The 20186-nt window shown below is 41.0% G+C and overlaps 1 protein-coding gene across 1 annotated transcript in view; it reads right to left on the bottom strand.

Annotated features, from left to right (window-relative positions):
• Positions 1-3773: 3773 nt before the first annotated feature.
• Positions 3774-20186, bottom strand: part of grip2b (glutamate receptor interacting protein 2b) — a 93162-nt gene continuing 76749 nt past the window's right edge. Inside the window, exons 17-24 of the mRNA XM_028575012.1 lie at positions 14965-15104; positions 13878-14072; positions 11098-11254; positions 8588-8702; positions 8123-8336; positions 7359-7567; positions 5918-6064; positions 3774-4529 (exon numbers count right to left, since the gene is read on the bottom strand). Coding sequence (XP_028430813.1) covers positions 4362-4529; positions 5918-6064; positions 7359-7567; positions 8123-8336; positions 8588-8702; positions 11098-11254; positions 13878-14072; positions 14965-15104 — 1345 coding nt within the window. The 3' untranslated portion in view covers positions 3774-4361. The remainder of the gene's footprint in view (positions 4530-5917; positions 6065-7358; positions 7568-8122; positions 8337-8587; positions 8703-11097; positions 11255-13877; positions 14073-14964; positions 15105-20186) is intronic.

The raw sequence follows: 20186 nt of genomic DNA, 5'->3' as shown, positions 1-20186 counted from the left end.
GAAAATGCTTACAGTGCATGGTATTCAACAGTGTGCTTCTTTTTTTTTGTAGTAAATGCTCGGAGAGAAGTAAATGTCCATTTTTTTGTTATTTTTGAAAAAAGTTGACTTCCTCCGGCTCGCTCACAAAAACTGAGTTTATACTGTTTTCACTCTCATCAGGGTTTTGGAACGGCCCACAACCCTGAAAAATATCACCACTGTACAATGAAATGTACACCACCTAGCTCTCAGTCTCTCTCTCTGACTGACTGACTGACACACACACACACACACACACACACACACACACACACACACAAATGCATGCTCAAAAGCTCATATATGCTTAAAAGGAAAAAAAAACCTGACATCCTTGGATACGTACATGTAAACAAAATTATATAATACACACAGAGGCACACATACCGATAGCCCCCCACCACCACCACCACACACACACACACACACACACACACACACACACACACACACACACACGGGTGTTCTCAAAGGGGGCAACTGGATTCTTACTGTATTATGTAACAAAATGAAGAAAGAGTGGGAGACATGCGAACAGTGAAAGAGAGAGAACAGAGGTTGTGATTGTTCCTGTTGAAACATTTTCCAATCCCTCAGAGCACAAAGGCTATTCTGTTTCCTCTCTTTCACACACTCACACGCATTCTCACATGTAGTATTCCTGTGTTTCTTTTTATTTCATACACTCACACAGTATTAGTTCTCTCTATTGTGCTTACTTACTTACATACACACAGGAACACACATGTATGAAATGTTATATCCCAGGAAACCCATATACACTTTACACATGTATATAATTTATCTCTGGCAAATGCACATACACACAGCCGTGTGCAGTTGGAGGGGAGCGACAGCCAATCGCATTTCTGTTAATGCACAGAAAATAAGGGCAAAGAAAGTTTTGTCAGGGATAAGAGAAAATCATGAAGACAGGAAGTGGAAGGAATCTTTCCTGTTGCCAAACCGACCAAAACTAGGCAGTGAGGAGAGGTGGGAGGGTTAAAAGAGAAGTCAATAAATGAAAGGTTCAGATTTCTTTGAGTTTGGCTTGGGGGTATTTTTGTAGTTAGACAGAGTTTTAAAGTGAGTGGAGCTATTTTAAGCGCACTGACAGTTGGCACACTTTTTGAGGGTCACAAATGTGATACATTTTCTTGTTTCTTTGCTTATATATATTTTTTCATACATTTTTATATCATTATTTTTATTATATAGTACTACTACTACTACTTAGCATGACATATCTGGTTCTTTGATTTAAAGGTCCCATTGGTGCATTATAGTGCAAACATTCAACCACAGATTAAAAATCTGTTTCTTGCACTGCTGTTGGAAGCTAAAGATTATGCTGTTTAGAGGATTAAAAATACAATCTGCAGCTAGAATCAATTCACTTTTGAATTCTCACAATTTTGGATGATATCAGCAACTACGACACAGTATTTTGTTTTCAAGTGCACTGATAAAGTATTTTGAATTCCCTACAGCTCTAATTAGCACCTGTGACTGGCTTTGTCTCCAAAGCAATGGCAGCCAAATCTCATGGGTATTATCATTTAATATTAAGAGCCCTCCACCAGATAAACAGATAAAACATTATTTCTCAGAAGCAAAGTTTAAGTAATTAAACGTGGTGGGCACTACATAAACCTATGGTTTGGAAGAGATAGGCCACAGCTTTTGTGCAAAATGCATTCGAAAGTTCAGCCAAAGCTAGTATGAGAATTGAGCAGTTTCAGTTGGCCATCGAGTGGGTAACAGCATGTATATGCACCCTTTCAGATACACCCACAAAGATAGAAATGCACTGGCACACTCATGTACATGCACATTAGAAACAGAGATGCAATACAACACAGCCAAACACACAGAAACATGAACAAACGTCAAGTCAAACACAAACTGCATTGTTTCATGTCCTTATGTTATCTGTGCATGCTGGCCCTGTTCTGAGAGAGTGTGTGTGTGTCTGTGTGTGACCTGTTCCTATTCTGAACAGCCTGCTACCCTCAGCATCCTGACAAATTAAATTTCTATGTTTGCAGACGATGCTGTTCAATTTTTTTATGACCTCAGTGCCGCAAAAGGGCCAGTCTTCCCTACAAAGCCAAACAGCAGTAACACTTTATATATACGGTCGACATCATTTGAAGGGTCTATGTGGAGCATTTTAAACGTCAGTTGTCAAAATTGTTGCCATAGCTGGTTATAAACGAGACTGTGTGGTGGACTGATTAGTAGCATCTATTCCTAAACAGTGGTGCTGTTGATACTTGGAGTTTTGTTTTTGCAACTTAAAGCAACACTATGTAACTTTTAGCTGCAGCTGTAGTTCCAATGAGACAACCTGCTTTACGACTGTATTGCTTGTGAACCCTGTTGCTTCCTGTAGCAAAGACGGTGTTGCTTGTTTTTGACTTTTGTTCACACTTTTCTTCTTGACATACAGTAGGCAGCATATGTGGAGCTAGCTACCTATTTATGAATCAAGTCAAAGAATAATATACACCTAACACCGCCAAACATGCTTCGCTATGCTTGTATATATTACAATCCATAAATGAGCAGCAATATGGTGGAGCCTTAAATTATGAGAACAAGGAGTGTTAAGCATTAATACTAAACCACATCTTGCAAAAAGAGTGTCATGTGTCAGTGTATGTCTGGCTCTTTAGTTATGCCGAGTCAGCACGGGACTTAAGTATTAACTCCCCGGGCGAATTTTGATTCATACCAGTGGAAATTACAAATTGACCCTTTTGTCTGTTTACTGTGAAGATAAACCATGTTGGATAAATATGTTCCCACAGGCCTTTCATTTAATCTACCATTTGTTTGAACTCACAGGCTCTCCTGTAGCTTTGTTTGTTGTTGAGGAACATTGCTTTATTTCTGTTTTGTGTAAAGCAATTATCCTAAAAAGCTGCTGCAGTGGCTCACAGTGTAAAATACAGTTTGGATGTTGTGACAGGCTCCTTCACCTTATTTTTTGTATTATTTATACTACGGTTGCAAAATATACGTGGTACTTTGCACAGCACCTTTTAACGGCATACATATGTTATTTCTGATTATTGTGAACGTCAACCATCATCATGAGCCCTGCTATTTAGCTACTGCTCTTCAACTTTGTAGGCCAGCAATGAGCTGAGGTGAGATGAACCCAGTGCTCTATGTCAACTCTAGAGACCGACTGGGAACTCTCCCAGCAATTTGCAAATAAAAACCACAACCCAAATAAAAACTGGAAAAGGGTCAGTAATCTCTCAGAAGGCTGCAGGAAAATTGTTTTTTCTGTTGGCATCACAGTTTACTCTGAGGCATCTCCACGAGCACAGCTGTCCAACTGGGTTGCAGCAAAAGTTGCCTTTGCTTATCAATCCTTTCAAGACGCGAAAGGAAAGCAATCCTTCCCTCGTTTCTCTTTTCTTTGATGATTGGAGAAAAAAAAAACAGTTTGGCAGTTGTGATAACATCCCCGTCTTGAACGTGTAATGATGGCACAAATTCCACTATAATCTGTGCTAATTCACTAATAACTGTGCAGTAATAATAACGTCTGCAATAAATGTGCAGACGTATCCAACATAGAAGTCCCCCTTTATGCATACAACCACAGTCCGACACAATTCCTTTATAAACTGTTGGTCCCATCGTCTAGTGAGTGTTGAGGGCCTTTCTTATAACAAATGGAATCTGCAAACTGAGCAAGGCAGTTCCTCTCTTTTATCAATAAGGTTCTACTTTTTTTTTTTACTAGAATCACTTACAATATTGTGTAATAAGGCAGATCCCTCTGGCAACATTAGCACTAGACATTTCTATAAACCTGTGGCCTGGCATTAAAAACAGCTGAAATTACCTAACCCAAATTGCAGGGTTTTATTCATTTGTTTTAAGTAAAAACAATATTTAAAGAGTCAGAATCAGTTATGGGCTGGTTACAGGGCCAAGTAAGTGGTTCACGTTGGAACAACACTGCGAGGACTCAAAGCCAGCCTTCAGGAGAGCGTCTCTGGTGGTTTCTCTGCACGGTGCCAGTGCTTTCATCGTGAATTATACTGTATGACAGCAGTTCAACCCAGTGTGAATGGGAAGGGGTGAATGTGTAAACATGCAAGTGTGTGTGTGTGCCTCAAGGAGTCTCTGTGTTTAAGTAGAATTGTTGCAAAAGCCGGTGACGTGCGTTTGTGTGTGTTGTGCGTTTGGGCCAGTTCCAGTAGATATAACTTTGCGCCTCATCACCAGTTAGAGTATGTCATCTGCCTGAGTTTGACTGACAGATACATCGGTAGACATACACACACACATGCATTCCCTCTGTCTTTTTGTCTGTGTTACAGGTCCAGCGGGTGGTCTAAAGTGTTGTTATTGTCCTCTGTGTCGTCGTCGTCGTCGTTTGCCAGTGGGTTGCGACTGATGACCAGCTCCAGTCTGTCCCCAGCCTCTGTGATCAGAGGCACCGCCAGGCAGCAGTCAAAGTCCCGCGTCCTCACGTGGTTCACCTGGACACAGTCAGAGACACGCAGGAAATAGCTGCTTTGGTAAATGGTGCTAACAAACACTGAGGCCAACTATTGCTTAAGGTTGAAGGAGAATTCCTCGTTGTAACTTGGGACTTATTTTAATCGCTTGTCTGTAAGTGGTAGGGCTGCACTACTGAGTTTGAAATAAATGAAAGGAAATCATTTCCAACATTCTTTTATTGAAGAAATTGAACATTGAATTGAATGTAAAAGGCACCATTAAAAAAAAAGTTAGATTTAGATTTTTTTTTAAGGTTTCTGCTGATATTTTCTTTCAACCAACACAAAAAAAATCTGGCTTTCGATACGTCGCAGCCTTTCGCGATATGTTTAGTTGATATCGCAATGACGATAAAAAAACGATATATTGTGCAGCTCTAGTAAGTAGTAACGTGATGAAGCTGTGTTTGCTCTGACATCCTTTTCATTGAAGTTAAAACAAAACAACATGGTTAAAATGGTGAATTTGAGCATTCATTTGAGGGTGTTTGCATCCACAATTTTTATACAGTCCCCTATTTTAGACATTTTTAGAAATGTAGAAGTAACTAATCCCATCATATTTATTATTTGGTACTAAATCCTTTTGTAGAAGAGTCAGACCAACAGATATGACCAGATTCATGGTAGCTTTCCCGGTGATGCTCTGCCAGGCCTTTACTGCAGTTGAAGATGACTGACATTTTGGTGGCTTTTGGCCATCAGCAACTGAAAGTTAGATAGAGGCTGACTAATTTCACCTGTCAAGAACACCCCACTGTTTCAACCCATTAACCTTGTCCTGCTGCCTTGTCATAACATTGGGACTAAGTATGAAAGGGCTTTGAGGTCCAAACTGTGGCCCACATATGGCTGTTATCACCCTCAGACATTAAATCAGATCCCATATCTATTTTCCACCGGGCGCATCTGCGTTGTGTTCCGAAGGCGCGGCGCCCCCCCCCCCCACTCCCAGAAGCGTGCGTGAAGCGGCTCTCCGCGCCGCTAAAGCTACGCGCTGGGTCTATTTTCACGCGAGCTGCGGGCCGTTCGGACAGCCGGGCAGAAAGTGAAACGTTTATGTCTCCTCTACAACACCACGGACAACGAGAGATTCATCTTGGAAGTGGAAAAACGTAATAGACACCACAGATCTTTTTTATCAAGACAAAACCAGAAAAGGCATGGAGTTTACAGGAGTGCTTGGAGTGGAAGGTAGCTTAAGAAACACACGATTGTTCTGAAAAGTACTTGTAGAGACAATTACATCTGTGAGTCGGGCAGGCAAGACACTCCTGTTCTGAGACGTTCCCGGTGTGGTATGGCACGGGAAACAAAACCGGAACGCAGCACAGACTTGCCCAGTGGAAAATCGAGGTTATCCTTACCTGCAGGATCCTGTCGTAGGGTTTGAGCCCGGCTCGGTCAGCTGGTCCGTCAGGTCTGATCATGTTGACGTAAACTCCTTTCTCCAAGAAGCCGTCGGACACGCTGAAGCCAAAGTCGTCGATCTCTGGGTCCTTTACCACCGTTACCTACGCAAGACGACACAAGGACGGGCGGTTGAGTCTTTTAACTCTAAGTTCAGAGTAACCCAAGTTTAAATGTGAACGGAAAGCAGTGGCTGTCTGTGGCTCAGAGTAAAGCATTAATCTATCCACAAAAACCACAAAAAAAACATATGATTTAGAAAATGCAGCACAGGTTGTCTGTAAGTGCCCAGACACATGCCCATGCTACGTATTTTACTGAAGCATGATTAAATGCAGACAGGCCTCTCCAACAAACAGCAGCTGCACAATCCAGTATGATGAACGATAAATGCGAGTCGGAGGGTTTATGCAATCGGTACTGCAGGCCAGATGTGTTGCTACAAATCATGTGTTAACAAAAAAAATTAAAAGGCAGTATTCTATGATGTATGAATATTGTATGCTCTTTTAATGAGACACCATTCGGAGGTTGTAACATTTTGGCTGATGGCCAATGAGCCCATCAGTAAAAGAGATCTAGCAGACTTTAATGTATTTTCTCCCTGAGGATAGTAAATGCATTTCTTATTCTGGCCATGGGCTGTACACGTTTAGTTTTGAGTAAAATCCACAGCAGGGTGAGGACATGTACTTTCCAGCATAAAGTAAAAAAGAAAACAAGGTTCAGTATGTCGTCGTCTTCGTGAGGTTGCACAGAAGTGTTAGGCAGACAGATTTGTCAAGCTAGACATGACAATGGTATCGATCTTTTTATCCATCTCTCAACAGGAAAGCCAAGCCCAGTAAGCATATTTCTCAGAAAGGCTAAAAACTATTCCATTAGGCCGAGCTAAGGCTCTGCACTGAAACCTAGATGAACTAGACCTGTATGCCGACTTTTAATATTTTATCAAGATCTCCATCAGGAGTGATGTGTTTTCTTGTGTGTGTCATTGCTTATTACTGCTTTGCATGGTTGCATAGGTCAAGAAAATGGCTCTAATCTGTGCTGCTTGGCTGTGTTTTGTTGCTTCCATGGCTTCATGTACTGAATGTGGATACTGTTGATGTGTAACTTTACTACTGTCTTGCTGCCTCCCGTCACTCTGCATGGCGTCTTGAGGAGGCTTATTTTGTTGCTCTAGCTGTCTTTATGGTGTCTTATTGACATTTCAACCTGTACTAATATTTTGCTGCTTTCTGTTGCTCTGGTCTCAAAACATCTGATCAAAGGACTACATTTGACTACATCTAATTTGCCAGCTGGCTAACACTGGTGTGTTGTCCTTTTCATAAATAAAAAAAGAAAAATTAAGAAATAAATCCAGACAGTCTTGAGACGGAGGTTTGAACTCACTTTGTGCAGCTCCAAAGGCGTTGGGGACAGAATCCCCTGCATCTCCTCTTTGATCCGACGAGACTCCCATGTCCTCTCGGACACTCGCAGCGAGGCCTTCGGCTTGGGCTCGTGGTGCAGGAGAGGGGAATGGTTGTCTTGGTGGATGTGGGAACCCTGGTGCAGGTGGGCCTCGTGGTTGAAATGGGCCTCCTGGAACAGGTGGGCGTCTGGGTGGAATGAAAGGGTTAGTTACAAATTAGATTAAAACTATTTCTACAAGACCGAATGCAGTGAACAGCACTTATATGTTTATTATAAAATAATGCAGATAACGTTCATGGCTAATTCAAAGTCACTTCCATACTTTGTCAAACAGTTTTTTTTTTTTCAATACCTGAAAGTAAATATGATTTCAGAGGTATTTTTAGGTTTACTTTTGAAAAAGCAAACAAAGAGATTAAAAGGAGATGTATTTCTATTGTTGGGGTAAAATGATGGAACAATGCCAATATACATTTTGGGTTACAAATTTGAATACTTTTTTCCTTCGAGGTGGGTAGATTTAATCGATAAGAACAGAGGATAGGCACGTATAAGCTTTAGTTACCGCCCTAAGCCTTTTCACTCAACAAATACTACTTTTACACAGCAGCATGCTTGTACATAAACATTTCTTCAGTTAATTTGAAAGAATTAGTATTAGATTTTGGAGTTATATTTTTTTTCTTTCTTTTGTCAGTCCTATATTATGAACTACTCTGTCACATCTGCTGTGGGACTACCTTGGTGGAGTTGGGCCTCTTCATGCAGGTGGCCCTCCTCGTGCAGATGGGCGCCCTGGTGGAGGTGCGTACCCTGGTGGTGCAGGTTTCCCTGGTGCAGGAGAGAATTTCTCCGCAACGGGATCATCCTGCTGTGGCTCAGTATGGGCTCAGCTGGAGGCTTGTTGATGCCGTCTACACCCAGACTGATGGCTGTTCCTGTCATAATGGATGCCTGCACAAACCAGAACACAAAAAAACCTTAAACATCAGCTGAAACTGCTACTTTGTGAGTGATACCGATGGTAGCTTACGGTACATCAAGGCCTTGCGATGTTTGATGAGTAATAAAAATGGGTAAGGTTTAAATCCATGCTTGATGCCATAGTATCCAACAAGCCATTTGTTTGTTGTAACATTGTTTTGTTTTTTCGATGGACTGCAGTTTAAGTTGCAGTGTAGGTGGATGCTTGCATGCTAACTGACCTCTATCTCTCTGAGTAGTTCTGATTGGCCGCATGTCTCCAGATCCTCAAGCGCCTGACACCAGAAACTGTCATCTGGATCCAACAGAATACCGTCTGGTGGTTGGCCGATAAATCTGTTGCACGCACGCACACGCACCCACACACACACACACACACACACACACACACACACACACACACCAAACAAGACAAGACAAAGATAGGTTTGGACAAACACTTCTATCTTGGTCAATCTGCATGACTACTATATTATGCAAATTGTGTTTTTTTCTCTACAACACTTAAAATTACACTGAAAGAGTACCGTGACCTGACAATGACTCCTGCATTGTAATGTGAACAAAAGTGCACTGCATAATTGAGCACATTAAATGCAGAAATCAATAAAGCATTATCAACAAAGCCGGTGTGAAGACAGAGCAGTGTCAGTACGGGGCAAGGCTATTTGTTCTGGTTAAATCCAACATGAGTAATCTTTTAAAACTGAGTGTCCTCGACTGACCTGATTAATTCACTTCCACTGTGCAACACACACACACACACACACACACACACACACACACACACACACACACACACACACACACACACACACACACACACACACACACACACACACACACACACACACACACACACACACACACACACACACACACACACACACACACACACCTCAGCCTTCCTCTCCACTCCCCATTATAGTGTTATATAAGCCCAGTGAATGTTGCTATCCTAACAAGGCTTAACCTCCTGACTTATGACTATGCATACAGAGACACAAACGCACAGATACCACTCGGTCATGCTCACTGGCAACCTCCACACTGACATTTCCACTTCCTCACAAACTCTTGGTGCTGATACTGGAACACAAGCAACCAGAGAATCAAATGTAACTTTTTATTTTAAACCTAAAACACTGGGGTGTATAATTTAGACACCTGAGTTATGAAGATACGCAATTAGTCAATTGATTAGACTCTAATCGACTGACTAATTGCGTATCAAAACTTAACCATGTGTAATTTAGCAAAACTCCAGTTTATTCTTCTTCTTAAATGTAAAGATTAAACAAATTGTTTCCCTCTGATTTAGATGATTATAAATTGAACATCTCTTGGTCACGACGCCACCCAAACCAGCAGTCAGTCCGACTGGCAGTGAGATGTCGCTGTTCGTAACGCTGGATTTGGTTTATCAAAGACGCTAGCAAAGTAGTCTCGCTTTGCCATGCCATCGTCCACAGTGCTGCGGAGGAGGGTCTGGTTGGTCCACATAGCAAACCGGGATAGGACAATAACATGCTCTGGTTTATTGCCATTTCTTTAAACCATCACAATCGTCATGGGCGGCGCCAAGCCCCGCACGGAATAACAGTGCCGCTGCAAAATAGCCTCTGGAAGGAACTTGTTTTGGTGGAACGTGTACATTTAAAAGTTGTTTTAGTCGCGCGAGAGAAAACTCAGATTGGACAGATAGTCTAGCTAGCTGTCTGGATTTACCCTGCAGAGATCTGAGGAGCAGTTAACCATAGTCCTCAGAAATCCAACGGAGTTTAGAATTACAACACACAGAAAGCAGAACGACATCCGGCCGAAATGAAAGACATCCGGCGGAATTTCCGGCGGCACCTGAACAATCCTGGAAGTGGAACGTCGTGGATATAAACTACTACCAAAGCAACAGGACAGGAAATTAACACAGCAGAGATGTCGAAATTAGGTCGGACCTCCATGTTAAACAATGAAGTATATCTTTAAACTTTACAGTTACAGCTGTAAATGACAACAGAAATGAAAACAACTTTGCCGATTTCATCATAAAATTCAATTTAAAGTGCTCATATTACACTATTTGGCTTTTTCCCTCACCTTTATTGTGTTATATATCTTTTTTGTGCACGTTATAGGTTTACAAAGTGAAAAAGCTCAAAGTCCACCCCAAAGGGACTTACCATCTCCAACAGAAAACACTGTTCACAAACTGCTCCAAACAGCTCTGTTGTAGTCCAGCCTTTACTTCTGTGACATACGAACGTCACTTTGTAACACACGTTATAATGCTCGCCTAGCTGCTAGCATGGCACGCCCTCATACTCTGCTTCTGACTGGCTAGTAGTCCTTACCTAGCTACTGCGCATGTGCGACTCCCAACAAAGATGGTACAGAAGTGAGATGTCTCACTTTGTAGCTAAAACAGAGAGCTCAACACACAGGGTGAAAAGAGGAGCTGCAGCAATGTGCAGTACAACAAAAATATGGTGATTTTTGAAAATTAAACCATGTAAACCTATTCTGATATAACCTTTAAATACAATTATGAACCTGAAAATGAGCATAATATGAGCACTTTAAATAAAATGCCATTTATCAGCCCCAGAAGGGATTTTTGTGTTGATGCAACATCACGGTGATTCGGTCTAAAGCATGTTTTCAAAAATGGCCAGAAAAAGTATAAAGGATACAAGACTGCTAGTTAAAAAGATAACACCAAGTTCAGTCCTACCCAGGTGGTTTGTCCCAGTCGTCCTCACTGAATCCTCCGTCACTGAATGGGTAGTTCTTCCGGCGTCCAGGAGGAGGCGTGGTGCTGCGCTGCTGCTTGGCACTACGCCACTCATGGGGGTGCAGGGCGATACCAGCTGCCTGGTGGCTGTATGTACCTGCAGGACCAGAGGAGGAACTAGATTAAGTGCTCATTTACAGATCACCAATATACAATGGATATAACCAGTGGTAAAAGAAGTATTCAGATCCTTTACTTGTGTAACTTTAACACGTTTCTGAAACTGTGTAATGTTCCATCCGATGATCATAAATGACCTGTAACAGCAAATGAGACTAACAGTGAAAAGAACACTAGTTTTATATAGTTTTTATTAATGCCTCTGCCCGGGTCTGATTTCCCCCGCAAAGTCCCAAAATGATTTACAGCAGGTAGCTACAGTAACACATTCTGACGGGTCACAGATTTTGGTGTAACACCGGAAAAGTGAGTATCCAGCCAGGTAAAAAGTAGCAGGATATTTCTTTATATAGACCTAATTGTATTTTAATGTTATTTTAAAAGTCATCTGCTGTAGTTGTGGCTGATACTGGGGCCGGGCCATCACAGAAAAGAAGGAAATAAACGAAGAACTACTGAAAGTTAAAAGGGAAAGTGACAGACGACTTCGGTCGGGCTTTCAAGAGATGGAGACAATTACGGGATTGTAAATGATTCAAAAATGTCCCTGAATTGGCCCTCAGGTATGTAATATGTCTATTCCATTCATAAAATAACTTTACATCGCACAATGTGGTTTTACGCCAGTAGCCGACATTAAATTCCATCCCCCTTCCATTTAGCGTGGACGTTTTATTCATTTTAGTCTGTGTTTGTGTTGGCTTACAGTTTTCTGTTCCCTTGTCCCCCTGTACTTGTGTAAAGATCTTTATGACAGCAAGTAAAAATGCTTATACCGCAGTGTAAAAATCCAGCATTGAAAATGTTACTTAAGTTAAAGTATGTATGAATGAATAAATGGTTTATTTTCGTGTCCGGCTGCTTACACGGCCCATCCATTATAGGATTATTGAGACATATTTTAAATAAACACTTTAATAGTACATGGGACAACCTGTAAGAAATGTGCTATGGGTGTACTACTTTTTCCCTTTAGAGCTGATATAAACTGGGATTTTCAAGTAATCATGTCCATCCATTTAACTGTTCCATGTCTTATTTCAACCTGATCTCTCTTTGTAATAGTTTTCTCTGTTCATTTATAGTACTAAATTGTGCATTACGTGTGTCCTCTTACCTATGTGTGTTTGTGTGTGTGTGCGTCTGTGTGTGTGTTATGTGTTCATGTGTGTCCAGGACAGGGGCTATTCATGTAGGTGATCGGATCCTGGCTATCAACAGCGTCAGTTTAAAAGGCAAACCCCTGAGTGAAGCGATCCACCTGCTGCAGATGGCTGGGGAGACGGTCACCCTCAAGATAAAGAAACAGCTTGATAGTAAGTATGAAAACTGTTAATGGTGACATCCATCAACTTGGTCATGATGAAACAAAGTGCTATTTATTGTTGTTAAATTCTTATTTTTCTTAAAGTGTTCTTGGTAGCCTGACAAGCCAGACCCGCATCAAGATGTTGGGTCTGGGAACTCACCATTGACAGGACTCAATCCTAGGGGTGGGAAAAACGGTTGTCTTTCAAATTCCCTCTGCACATAATAGGAAAACGCTACAACCAGGCAGAGCAACGAAGAAGGTAGCGGAGCTAGTTGATAGATTAAACTTTTGCCGTATCCGTTCGGCAAAACTCCGAACACAGCTTGCTTTTTTAAGAATGATTTCAGTGCCGTTCTTTGTTCTTTTCTCAAAGAAAAGCTTAACTCCAAGTCTTCCAGAAGAACGCTGTTCCCAGCAGCAGCCATAATTCCCGCCCACCCGCTCTATACACAATGTGATTGGCCTGACCAGAGTTTGTTTTTTCCAGTTCGCAAGCCAACTGAGAGTGCCTAGACCCCCCCTGGCTGCAAATTAAATTTGCTGCCACTACGGTGCATCTAGATTTCTAGGCTATGTTCTTGGTGCTTTATCTTTATAACAATTACCAAGCTTTTGACCTATCTCAGTGGTTTTAGAATCAGCCTTCTAGAACACATTCTTTGATCCTGCCATTTTCTTAAAAAACTTTTCTTAGATACTTGTAGTTTGTTTTGTAGGAACATGCGCATGCTACAAGAAGTATTCAAATCCAAGCACTAATATAACACTGTAAAAAATTCTCGATTACAAGAAAAAGGTCCTGCTTTGAAAATGTTACTTAAGTAAAAGTATGTAAGTATCATCAGGAAAATGTACTTAAAGTATTACAAGTAAACATACTCACAGTTTAGAAATGATCCAAACAGTTCTGTCAATCAACTAAGTGTTTAATGGTCTAATCATTTCAGCTGGACTTGTAGGCCTGTATATCATTGGGTATTAATTCATAATAAAACATCTACATTATAAAAATACATGTGTTTTGTGTGCAAACATTTTAATATTTTGTGAAATAACTAGTAACTAAAGCGGTCAGATGAATGTAGTGGAGTGAAAAGTTAATATTTCTCTCTGAAATGTAGCGGAGTAGAAGTAGAAAGTGGAAAAGACTCATGTAAAGTACAAGTACCTCACAAGTAAATGTAATTTGTTTGTCCACCACTGGATATACCCATTTAGGATTAATATATTTAGCAGTGTATGGCCATGCTGGCCTTTCACCATCTCCATGTTTTAATCCAAAGCTTACCCTGGCTGCCATAGCCGGCGTCCATCCCTGAGCCATCCCACGACTCCATGGCAGAGTCAACGCTGGGTATGGTTGTGGAGTAAAGCTCTGACAGCTTATTGGTCTGTTGGCTGTCCGTCAAATCATCCTCCTCCGGGTCACTGAGCTCATTCTCTGTGGTGTCCTCTGCATCTGCTGCCTTCCTCTCCTCTCCATCTTGGGGAGAAAAAGTTGAAAATTAGGTTTGTCCGATAAAATGATCATCAAATGGCACAGAAATCTTGAGACAATAAGCCTGTTTTCACGACATGGTTGATTGCAAGTCATCACAAGAGGCACATGGTCAGTGCTGGAATTTAACTAAGAACATTTACTCAGGTACTGTACTTAAGTAAAAATTTAAGGTACTTGTAGTTTACTTGAGTCTTTTCTTTTCATGCCACTTTCTACTTCTACTCCACTACATTTCAGAGAGAAATGTTGTTCTTTTTACTCCACTACATTCATCTGATAGCTTTAGTTACTAGTTTCTTTACAAATTAAGATGTTTTCACTAGGGCTGCTCCCTCATAGTTGATTAGTCGACTAATCGGTCGTTTTGGTCTTAGTCAACTTAGATTTCTTTTGTCGATTAGTCATGTTTTATGCTTTTTTCATGCTGAATGACTTATTTCCAAGAAACGTACAAGCACATCTCTGTTAAACACAAGAATTAAAGTGGTGCTTTTGCATGACTCTTTGCGGAGAAACTCAGATTTACAGATCTGTCGATTAAATCAACTAATCGATTGGTCGATACAATTGAATGAGTGTTAGTCGACTAAGAATTTCTTCAATCGAGCACAGCCCTAGTTTTCACACAAAACACATGTAGTTTATAAAATACGATGCTTTATTATAAATTAAACTACCCAACAATATAACGGGCTACAAGTCCAGCTGAAATGATTAGCTGATTAAACACTTAGTTGATTGACAGAACGGTTTGGATAGTTTCCAGTTTCTAAAATGTGAGGATCAAGAACACAGAATTTACCAACAATAAATAGCACTTTGTTTCATCATGACCAAGTTGATGGATGTCACCATTAACAGTTTTCATACTTACTATCAAGCTGTTTCTTTATCTTGAGGGTGACCGTCTCCCCAGCCATCTGCAGCAGGTGGATCGCTTCACTCAGGGGTTTGCCTTTTAAACTGACGCTGTTGATAGCCAGGATCCGATCACCTACATGAATAGCCCCTGTCCTGGACACACATGAACACATAACACATTCATACACACAGACACACACACACAGACACACACACACACACACATAGGTAAGAGGACACACGTAATGCACAATTTAGTACTATGAATGAACAGAGAAAACTATTACAAAGAGAGATCAGGTTAAAATAAGACATGGAACAGTTAAATGGATTGAAAATCCCAGTTTATATCAGCTCTAAAGGGAAAAAGTAGTACACCATTAGTACATTTCTTACAGGTTGTCCATTTGTCCCATTCTCATGAATGTGATATCTCAGAAACGCCTTAAGGGAATTTTTTTCAAATTTCTCCCAAATTAAGATTGAAATTAAGACACATACTTTTCATATGATATCATACAAACCCGTTCACGAGATTACATTGGATAATATGATCAAAGGTCACTGGAGTCTGGATCAACGGAAGTACATTTCTAGTATAGAGCCTGACAACACGCGTCAGACCTTCCGCTCCTATCTTGCACCCGGCACAGAGCAGCGCAAAGCCCGACGCAAGTGTCTTTGCTAGTTTAAGACCGACGCAGTTGTCAATTTCCTGTCCAGCGCCCGCGTCGTTTAAATAGCAAATTCACCTTCGCCCATCTTTGCGCCCATGGGCGCGCTGGTCTTACAGGGAGGTGTGTTCAGGTGAATTATTGGCATATTGCTATCTTGAGGCAGTGATCACGCCGTTGACCAACAAAAACCTGGTCTAAAGTCAATAGCGCAGCATTTCATTGTTATTTTAACAATTAGTAAACTGTAAAATTTAAGCATTAGTAAAATGCGCCTAGGCTCGTGCACATCGCGCCCACACTATGTTTTTTACACACACACACACAGGGAGCCGCAGCAGCACACAAACATGCAGAAGATTAAAAATAAAAATATTACAATGTGAAATAGTATTATGTTATGATCTTCTCGCGTGCTGTCACTTCACGCACGAGCAGATCAGTTTCCTCTCCTGAAAATCTCTCCTTCCTGCTTAGCAAATCCGCCATCATAATAGTAATGCGCCAAGGTACAAACACACCTGGCTTTTAAAGGGAATGGGAGATGACACTCTGATTGGTTTATTTCATGTTACGCCCAAAAACGCCCTTTTTTTCGCCGTCAAACTAGCAAAAATGGATTCATACCCGCCCTAAACGCACCTGCACCAGGTGCTTCACGCCGTGCGCTTAGATCGTTAAAATAGGGCCCTCTGTGTGTTGCCGTTCTCAAAATCCCTTTGCGACAAGAAACAACAGCAAACTTCCAGCTAGCGAGCTACACGCTGAAAATGGCAAGTTTCAAAGAAAATTTGGATGGTGCAACAAGGCAGACCTGCTTGCTTGTTTTAGTGATTCTGAATGTCAAAAATGTTTTCAATATTGAAATCAAGACCCCAATCTATCCCTAATCTTATACTATATATATACTCCTACAAAACACATTTGCAAGTGCAAATTAGCTGTATACAAATGTAATATGTAGCGAAGCGCATTGGACACAAACTAGATGCTGAAACATTAGGCTTTAGCGCCGCACAGTCATTATTTGCAGATCAGAATTGGGTTTGGGAATTGAATTCAAAAGTCTTACTGTTAAAACACAACCACATGTCTAAGGTCACAACAAAGTGACTCTGGAATGAATAACACTGGTTCCCTTCAATCCCACTATCACGGACCACTGTATGAGACCTGGCATTAAAATGTGAAACAGTCTTTTATCTTGCGGCCTACTTTGATAAAGATATACAGTAGTTCATTTAAATCTCTTATCTCGAACATGCTCATGGACCAATATATCACATGCACATGCTTTAAACCTACACACAAGTGATTGAAGCCAGAGAAATTTGTGTGATGTTTTTTTAAAAAGACAAGGTGTTCTAGATTTTATCTCTTTAGTTTTCTATTTACCTGAGCTGATTTTAACAAAATCAACGCACTCGAATGGCTCAAAGAAAAACTGGGTCAGTGGGAACATTTTCCATGAGCCAAACAGATGCAGAGATGTTAAACATCTGAATTCCTGCACTTTCTTTATTCTGTGTCAAGCTGAGCCACGTTTTATAGAGTGCTTTTAGCCAACAGGTCTGAGGCAAAGTGTGTTATCGACGACAGGACAGGACATAGAACAATTGCATCACAAACTCCAAGAAACGGGGTCACAGTTTGTGAGAGAGTGTGTGTGTGTGTGTGTGTGTGTGTGTGGAAGTGTAGCAGGATTAGTAGTAAGCCGCCTCCCTGGGTGTGTTTTGGTGCAATAACGTGTGAGCCAGCTGACATTTTATTTTGAAATAAATGTGTGGTGGGCTGCATATAACCTGAAATCGCCAGTGGATGATTATGACTCAGGAACACTATTATGTCAACCGCTGTTCAGTCTTGTTGCTGTGGAAACTAGCTGCCATCCCATCTCTGCACCGCATCATGTTTCTTATTATCCCATCGGTCATCACTCGGTGTCACATGTCACCTGCTGCTCACTCAGCTGCTGGTGGGGAATACCTCTATTATTTATCCTAATAAGGTTTTACCCCGACTGCTCGGGAGGACTAAATAAGGCAACAACAGAGTGGTACCTTCATCTGCCTCAGTAGGGTTTAATTTTCTACATGTGTTGCCATGATAACACAAAGTCCTGAATGATCTTTTTGCTTTCATCTTGCTATGGACCTTGAGCATACAAGAAAAATAATTATTCAATTTCCAGTGAAGGAAGAAGTATTCAGATCCTGTACTTAAGTAAAAGTACCAATACCACACTGGAAAAATACTCTGTTTCAAATAAAAGTCCTGCATTGAAAATGTTACTTAATAATTTGTGCTTTTTATTGTTTGTTAGAACACATTACACTGGCACGTCCTACACATGCTCAGGTCCTATACATGCACTAATGAAGAGAGGGGGCTGCGACTGCTGGACTGCGCTCCGAGCAGTTGGGGGTTCAGTGCCTTGCTCAAGAGCACCTTGGCAGTGCACAGGAGGTAAACTGGCACCTCTCCAGCTACCAGTCCACACTCCATACCTCGGTCCTTGAACCAGCGACCCTCCGGTTCCAAAACCAACTCCCTATGGACTGAGCTACTGCCACCTCCTTAATGCTTTTTATTTCATTATTTTGCAAAACAAAGTGTGTTTTCTTTAACAAAATTCTGGCTAAGAACATAAGGAACATAAACAGCTCTTCACTGTCAAATCTGTATTAGAGGAATAGATTTTTTTCAAAATTTGGCTTTGTTATTTGTATATGAATACAAATTATGGCCACATTATAGACTAAGGTCATCAACATAGAGTGAAACATAAGTTCTGCATGAATAGGCTGTTTAACCACTGCAGGGAGAGGTTGCTCTTTCCCAGTGGTGGAAAAGTACATTCACTCAAATACTGTACTTAAGTACATATTTGAGTTACTTGTACTTAAGTCTTTTCTGTCTGTGCCACTTTCTACTTCTGCTCCGCTACATTTCAGAGAGAAATAATGTTCTTTTTACTCCACTACATTCATCTTACAGCTTTAGTTACTAGTTACTTTACAAGATTTTTGCACACAAAACACATGTAGTTATAATATACAATGTTTTATCATAAATGAAACTACCCGACAATATAACGGGCTACAAGTCCAGCTGAAATGATTAAACACCATTGTTAAACCATTAAACACTTAGTTTATTTACAGAACAGTTTGGATCGTTTCTCAGTCCCTCCAGAAAAACGCAATTATGCGATTGCATAATTCAATGCATAATCAGCCAAAGTCTGCATATTTATGCGGGGGCCGCATTTTTTCAAATACGGCGCACTTTCGCCGCATAAATTGCCGATTTCCGCACAAAATATGCGGGGCTTGCATGATTTCATAATCCCCGCATTTTCGTTGCAAAAACGTCCCATATATCTTAGCAGAAAGTTGAAAAATGTTGCGTTTACTTCACACAAGAGCAGCCATTTTCCCCTGTTGCCATGGGAACGTTATTACGTGACGTAATTACGTGACGTGCACATCATGGAAAAGCAGGGTGTTGGGGGAATCACTTTTTTTTCTCTTTTTCATCAAACCGAAATTTTTGCAAGTTCCCGCAATTTCATCACATAAAATTGCTTAAATATCCTGCATATTCCATCGCATTTTTTAAGAAAACATGCTGCATAATCAAGAATTTTTACATGGTTTCTACAATGTGAGGATTTTTCGGCATTAGTAAAGGATCTGAATACTTCTTCCACCACTGCTCTTTCCTGCCGGCTATCACCCGGTGTGATGTCTTCGCAAATGCGTCATCATATTGGAAGAATTGCTGCTATGTGTTGCAAAGCGACTGCACACAGTCGCCGCTTTATTCACCACTTGTTATGACATTGTCAGGTAACACTAAATCAGTAATGCTCTCATACAGCGGACGGAGACTGACTGGCACCTGCACTCTGCCCCTCATCTGAAACTGAGGTTTTACCATGACGCAAGGCTTTTTTCCATGCCGTTCCATCCCTAAAATATATAATTTCTTGTTTGTGTACACGCTAACTTGGCCAACAAAAGGCTGATTCTGGTTCTGACCTTGTCCTGACCCCTTCCCCACCTAATGAGACACTGTGAAAGATGATAAGGTGAAAAGGTGGGACTCCTGAGGGTTTTTAGGAATCACGTGTTGGACAAAGTGTTCCTTTTGGCTGTCAGTAGAAAACAACAAGTGTTATGTAATACCTCTTGTAAATCCACCAGTGGAGCTGCAGGTAAGTTTTTTCATGTTGTGCATGCTCAGGCTGTCAGTGAATGATGACTCGTCACCGCTACTGAAATTGCGTTTTTGGAGTAAAATATTAACAGTTTACAGCAGCACTTTTAGTGTTCCTGGTAGTATTTCAGTCTTCCATTTAATGTTTTTGCCACATTTGTATGATGCTAGACTGGTGCTGAAGCACAATCTTAAAATATGAAAACTGAACAATCAAACATCTCCAGCTGCAATGCCTTTCCTAATGCTTCAAAACTGAAACTTGTAGCCTAGATTTCCAAGAAAAGACAATGTGTGTGTGTGTGTGTGTGTGTGTGTGTGCGTGCGTGCGTGCGAGCAT

Source organism: Perca flavescens, chromosome 4 (assembly GCF_004354835.1).
Source record: "Perca flavescens isolate YP-PL-M2 chromosome 4, PFLA_1.0, whole genome shotgun sequence".
Classification (NCBI taxonomy): Eukaryota; Metazoa; Chordata; class Actinopteri; order Perciformes; family Percidae; genus Perca; species Perca flavescens.
This window is presented reverse-complemented; position numbering and strand designations above follow the sequence as displayed.